Source organism: Hippocampus comes, unplaced genomic scaffold (assembly GCF_001891065.2).
Source record: "Hippocampus comes isolate QL1 unplaced genomic scaffold, H_comes_QL1_v1.1 scaffold96, whole genome shotgun sequence".
In the NCBI taxonomy this organism is placed as follows: Eukaryota; Metazoa; Chordata; class Actinopteri; order Syngnathiformes; family Syngnathidae; genus Hippocampus; species Hippocampus comes.
The window spans coordinates 1,418,672-1,425,163 of NW_017806074.1; the positions used below are offsets into that span (position 1 = coordinate 1,418,672).

At 42.8% G+C, this 6,492-nt stretch overlaps 1 protein-coding gene across 4 annotated transcripts in view; it reads right to left on the reverse strand.

Moving 5' to 3' along the window:
• LOC109530666 (uncharacterized) overlaps nt 1-6,492 on the reverse strand; it is a 13,894-nt gene continuing 7,402 nt past the window's right edge. For all 4 annotated transcript variants that reach the window (XM_019894556.1, XM_019894557.1, XM_019894558.1 and 1 more), the window contains 16 exons: nt 5,938-6,238; nt 5,348-5,517; nt 4,320-4,451; nt 4,182-4,215; nt 3,752-3,973; nt 3,204-3,670; nt 2,715-2,842; nt 2,461-2,577; nt 2,255-2,371; nt 2,083-2,178; nt 1,697-1,890; nt 1,582-1,616; nt 1,389-1,432; nt 1,226-1,294; nt 984-1,134; nt 1-522 (listed from right to left, as the gene is read on the reverse strand). In XM_019894556.1, coding sequence (XP_019750115.1) covers nt 391-522; nt 984-1,134; nt 1,226-1,294; nt 1,389-1,432; nt 1,582-1,616; nt 1,697-1,890; nt 2,083-2,178; nt 2,255-2,371; nt 2,461-2,577; nt 2,715-2,842; nt 3,204-3,670; nt 3,752-3,973; nt 4,182-4,215; nt 4,320-4,451; nt 5,348-5,517; nt 5,938-6,238 — 2,409 coding nt within the window. In that variant the 3' untranslated portion in view covers nt 1-390. The remainder of the gene's footprint in view (nt 523-983; nt 1,135-1,225; nt 1,295-1,388; nt 1,433-1,581; nt 1,617-1,696; nt 1,891-2,082; nt 2,179-2,254; nt 2,372-2,460; nt 2,578-2,714; nt 2,843-3,203; nt 3,671-3,751; nt 3,974-4,181; nt 4,216-4,319; nt 4,452-5,347; nt 5,518-5,937; nt 6,239-6,492) is intronic.

Consider the following 6,492-nt stretch of genomic DNA (forward strand, 5'->3'; position numbering starts at 1 on the left):
TCAATGAATTCCAATTAGAACAATTTTATATCTAACACAAATTCATTTTTCATATTGTTAACAACTCGGGACACATCTTTTTTGACCGGTGAATTTGTGTAGAGATTAAATAAAGCTCATCATATTTATCAAAAATAACGTGTCAACAATAATAATACTGTATAACATTCTATTTAAAAAAAAAAAAAAAAACTCTCAAGTGAAAAAAAAAAAAACAGACAAAAGGCAATTAATTTCAGTTAAAAAGTAGCTGTCCGCCAGCTGCGTCGTCATTTTGGGTGACCGAGCAAGGGTCCGCGATTCGGAAGAGTCTTGAGTTCAAGCTGAAACGATTCGCTCAGTATGAGCGATACAGATTCCTGGGTGGGCCGTGTCATTGTCGCGGGACCCTCAGTTTTTGCTCATCTGCTGTCGGTACAAGTGCAATACCAGATCGCGGATTTCGTCCCGCTTCTTGCGCACCTGTCGCCGTGGAAACCAGCGTTGCAGGTGTAGAGGCAGATCAAAATGTACCACAGGGTCCTGGAAGAACAAACACACTAATCTTTTTTTGAATCCATTACCCAATTAATTATTTCATCCATTACTTGAGCAATAATTGTCCTGACGAGGATTACAGTGATCCCTCGAAGTTTTTTGTTTTGTTTGGTTTGGTTTTGGTCTTATTCTGATGTCAATGTTATTTTGTTTTTACATTTTTAAATCAGTAAAACCGAGTTGGTTTGAAAATAAATGCCAATGAAAAAAAATAGAGATTATTTTGTTTTTACCAAGGGTTACCTTTAATCAGAATAGGTTTATTGAAAGAATAGTCATTGTTACTGTATTGAAATTTTGTATCGAAATGCAACAAAATCGCCTTTCTCGTATCGAATTTGATTGTTCAAAAACAGTGATATATCGATACATATCAAAATCGCTCCAAAAACAGATTGTTATACCCCTCGTTGATACGGAATGAAAAAAATGAAGGCGTTTAGTACCTTGAGGAAACTTTCCACGTACTGCAGTAGGTAGAGACCACAGTCGCTGCTGTTGTCCTGCAGAGGAACCTGACAATGGGAGCTTGTCATCTGGTCGGGACCAAAGTCTCGTGTCGAGCCGCGTCGTGCTTCCCATTCCGACTGCAGGTACCTGATAGGGTGAAACCGCCACGGCGTGAGCACCTTCCTAAAACACACACAACACACACGAAAGCACAAACCTACGAAGACGGCTTACTCACTCTCGCAACACTTTAAAAATGCGCTCGTGAAGAGACAATTTGAGGGAGTCCATGATGAGAATGCAAGGCCTAAAGACAAAAAAAAAAAAAAAGGATTCACTACAATAGCAGCAGGAAAGGAAGTGTTCAAGTGGAGTAAGGCGGCCATTTTTTGTCCACTCACCTCTTTGAAACAAGCTTTCTATGGCAAGTTTTCGCTGTGCAGTTCTATTAGGGAAGCAAAAATAATATATAAATATTGGAGGGATAGACAAGCTGAATCACTTCCTCAATGAGCGACATCCGCTCTAATACATGCTTGTGACACTATATGAGGAAGCGTGGGATAGAGAAATAAGTGATTGATTCTGACTCACCATTTTACTATGAGAGGATTTGGTGGACTCTTTTGCTAAAAGACATGAAATAAACTTGATGATTTGCATTCCTTCTGGTAAAACAGATGATTGTATATCAATTCATGTAACAGACCAGATGCCGTGTCCACACTCTTGCTGCAGTTCAACTTCAGTGGCGTCGTCGTGGCATCATTTGAGTTTTCTGAGCCTTCGGTTTCCTCTTGCTCGGGTGCCTCTTCCTTCCCATTGTGGCTACTTTCTGTCCAGGGCTCCAACATGGACTCCTCCAGTCCAGGAAAGCAGATGACCACCAGATACCAGTGAGCCCTTAAAATAAGAACATGAGAACTATTTTGACTTTTATTGTAATATTACAACTATTCTTGAACAGTGGCAAAGAAAAATCCTAGATTATCACTTCATTAAAATAACATATTTCAATTTTTTTTCTTTAACGGCATTTTATTTTTGTCATTTATGAATTTTCTCTACCATGTTTGTGCACACATGTTAACTTACTCCTGGTTGACGGGAACAAATAGGAAGTCCTTTTTGAAGATGTCTACGTGGCGTGTCCACGTCTTCACTCTCTGGTGCCGCTTCAGCCTCTGACAGCTAAATGTTAAAAAACAAAAATGGATCAACATTAGTTGTCCTAAATCTTTTTTCTTATTGAGATGAAAAGACTCACGATTCCGTGGCACTGCCTTCGCTGGCATTGTCTCTGCGAGTGAGCTGCTTATAGAAGAAGCTGCTGAAAATGTGCGAGCGCTCGACAACGTCCTGCAGCGAGTTCTGGAGGAGGTATCTGAGTCGAGAGTACAGTACACGCTTTAACTCCAAGTGAGCAAAGCGCTCCAAGTGAAGGTGTTGGATTAATGTCGTCGTCACACTCACTTGAGGTAAAAGTCGATGATGACGTCATTGAGGTACTGGCCGCTGTCGAGACACTGCAGGTCTTCCATTGTCACCGTGATTCCACCTTTGAGCGGAGGCGGAGGAAACTGGATCAACCTAAACACAAGTGGAAGAAAGACCAGATAAGCAAAAATTAGGTGGGCAAAAAAAGTGATGTCATAAAATTCCAGGAGTCAGGGAACTTTATCATCATAACATGAATGGAATGAAAGTAGTGTATTTCTCGGACTTACCGGTGGGCCAGGCCCTGATGTTTGTATTTAACCCAAGTGGAGTCAGGTTGGCACATGGTCACTGTGTATGTTCCTGTAGTTCTACGCCGACACAGTGTGTACAAAGGGGTGCCTGCCATTTTGTCCTCCTGTTACACAGCAGGAGTATGTGATCATTCACTGCAAATTTCTTGACTATTCCTTGGGAGACTCGTTTCCACCACTAGATTATTGGCCAGTACGACTCCACACTTCTAATACGATTTTGGGGGGGTTGTGACTCGACAGGTGCTGCTGTTTTGCTTAGCAGCAGTGTCAAAGCAGGCTTGTTTAATGTATGTGAGAATATTTGCATCTATGAACTGAGCTAGCGACTGCTGATTGTAATTGGATGTGGTGTATCAATCATATCAATTTCAGGTAATAACTGGTTACCACAGGGTTTTTTCCCCCTGAGAGGAAAAAACGTACGAAAACACGCCCTAGAAAAAAATTGATGGGGTGTGGTACCTCTTGATTCTTCTGCTCTTCATCTGGGCTGTGTTGATTTCCAAGATCCACCTCTGTATCCTGCTCCTGAGTGAGAGTCGTTTCAAGCTCATGCTCAAGGAAGGTCTGCAGCTCGTCCGTGTTCAGAAACAGTGAATTCTTGGCCTCTGCTACTGTCTCCTTCTGCACATCCACATCCGAATCGGAGCATGAACTGCGTAGGTCCGATTCGGATGTAGAGGCGTCCGTGTCCAGACCGAGCATCCGCAGCAACAGGGGGTCTCGGCCGCTTGATTTTATCAGCTCCAGGCTTTCATCCAATGAAAGACCCGGACTGGTGAAGTTCTTCAGATCAAGCGTATCGGCATGGCTTTCTTCATTTGCCAGACCGTTGAGACAGTCTAATTCCAAGAGAGACTGCAAAAGAGCCCCCTCCATGCCCAGCAGAGGGTCTTTGAGAGTCAGCACGAGGAAGGGGCTTGGGCTTCCTATTGGAATAAAGAAGCATCAGAAGCATGGAGGGGTGTTCTAGACAGGCAGGGATTGTGTAAACCTTTCAGATGCATTACCACTGCTGGGCGATACACCGTTTTGGGTACAAAAGCGGAGAAGATCCTGCTGCAAAGTAACGGCGGCACTTTGTGTCACGCAAAACAAAAGGATGGTACAAGGCTCAGCGCTGGAAGGCCAGCACAGGCCTCTGGATTCCAGGTCCTCCGACTCCCAAACGCTGTACCTCCTCAGCTCCGCACGCTGCAAGGTCAATGTCACGTCGAGATGGTGGCTTGAGTCTAAGGACAGGTGGAAAGCAGAATTGTCTTCGAACAACTGTCTCATATGGTTGAATGACAGCCTTTAAACATACCCCTCCCAAGAATTCGTCAACAAATTACAGTATAGTATGAGTATAATAACTCAAACGCAATTAACACCATGACATATATCGTATATGCAAGCTATTTTTGAAGGTGGTATGAAGGGACACAACAAAAACATTACCTTTCAATGGTATGATGATTTTTTGGTTGACTACCTGTCGAAGTAAAAAAAAAAAAAATTAAATTACATCCCGGTCATTTGCTTGAAAAAGTGATAGTGTGTGTGTGTGTGGGTGGATGGGGGGGGGGGGTCATTTACCATGAGGTATCCATTTGCTTCCCCTTGGTAACCTCCACAGAACATGGAGGTGAAGGCCACACCCAGGAAAGAGCGTTCGATTCTGGGTGTGGGAGAACATGAACCCGACTCGCCTACAACCACATGCAACACCTGAAAACATGCATGATGAGTTACATACACAGCATAACACAAAGATTTTACATTTCGATCACGTGGCCTATGAGTAGACAAAAGGGCTTATTTTGAACACATAGCCAAAATCAATGGTCTTTTTTTTTTCAAACTACTATGCCTTTGTATGAGCCATCAGACATTAGATTACACATTCAATACACTCTTGAGCAGATATAATGCCGAAATTCAATCTTGATCCTTGATTTGCATTGTTGCAAAAGCTCCCCCTGCTGGACATATTAAAAAATACACCAAAAAAATCTAGCCTCCCTGACCTTGAAATCATATTTCTGCCCTTTTCAGGTTAAAAGCTACCATTTCATTAAAATCCAGGATTTTACCTTCAGATTTCACAAAAACAATACGATGAGAAATTACTTTAAATTTATGTTAACCAGAGTTGTAGTCCTCAAACTATTGATTTTTGGTGTCATTTAAACTTGTTTACTCTTCATTTCTGAGGGAGTTGCAATTTGCAGTTCTAGTCGGCACAGCAGTATTCTGGACCAGAAATATTTTAACGAACTTAATTCATAGCAAATCAGAGCATGCAGGAGTGCGACTAGAATATAATAAGCTTTCTCAAAAGATGTCTCCTTGGTGCTCTTCGGTGGAGGGAACATCGCAGGACATCAAAAAACAGGAAGACTGAGGCACTTAAAGTAGTTCTGGATAAAAGGTCATGATTTTAACATAGCCAGTTGATTAAAAAATTGCCTGCACATTTTTTCCCTTTACATGCCTTTTTAACTGGCCATATTGAAATAAAGGCCTTTTGAGTGCCTCAGTGGTCTCCTGTTTTTTGAAAACCTTTATACACAAGGTGGCCTTTAGATATTTCAATGGAATACAGAGTGACATCTTGTGCCCACCTCAACTTTCTGCAAGTCAGGGCCACCGGGTTCTTTGGACTCAATTTCCTGTGACAAATATTGCTCACAGTCCTTGGCTCCTCTATCTTCTCGCGAGAACAGCGTACGAACACGTCTGACTCTTCGATGAATAACATCGTTGCTCTCTTCATCTTCACTGGACAGGACAACTGAAAGCAAATAAAGGTCAAAAAGTTGATACGCTTCTCATCAAAAAAAGACATTTTAATTGAAAAAAAGTTGCAAGATAGGTTCGGAGGCCCTGTGGTGACACGGAAGGAAAAGAAACCGACTTTCTACCTTTAATAAAATCTGCAAACAACCATTTTTTCCCACATCAAATTCAAAACTGTGACTGATGGTATGAAGCCTGAGGTAAATTATAAAAGTAAATACGGTAGTTGTATACGGTAAAATTCCCTCCGTCACTGCTCCGGGTTTGCGATACTTGTATTACATGCGGGTAAGCTAGGAATGTGGAGATTGGTTGAGAAAACCGTTGGTAATGGAAGCCAAGTACACCAAATGCTTCTGCTGGCTGTAGATTGCCTGCCCTGGAAAGAAGCATCATTCTTCCTGTGTGTACTCACTTGGCTCTCCCGGCAAGGCTTGGGCAGGATCGTCCTGTGTGGGCAAGCGACTGCAACTGGGAGCTCCGATGACATCCTCCGACTCCAAATTGGGATTGGCGACTGCTCTGCCAACCAGTCCCAGGGAGAACTGGTCTACGTTGCTGTCCGTGTTGTCCGCATCACAGTCTTCTCCGGGTTCAATCAGACTAACCGGGATCAGTCCACCTTCCCCATGAGGGCGTACCACACTTTCTCGTTGTCGTTTCGGGCTGCTTGTTCCATTGCAGTTGGTCAATCTTCCTACAGTATTTCTCCTTTTCTGTTCACAGGTAGCATAGACAACCTTTGAGTGTCTGATTGTTACTCGAGGTTGGCATTGATTAATTTATACAATGAATGCTGCAATGTCAATTTTGCAGACTGTTGATTCGCATTGCACTACCTGGTTGGGACCAGCAGGGGCACTTTTAATTCTCTTGCAAGTATCATATTTGCTCCAATAGTGGCCCCCGCTCTAAAGGCCTTTTCACACGACGCTTGGTTTTCTTGGTGTAGGACAGCACGAAAGGAAAG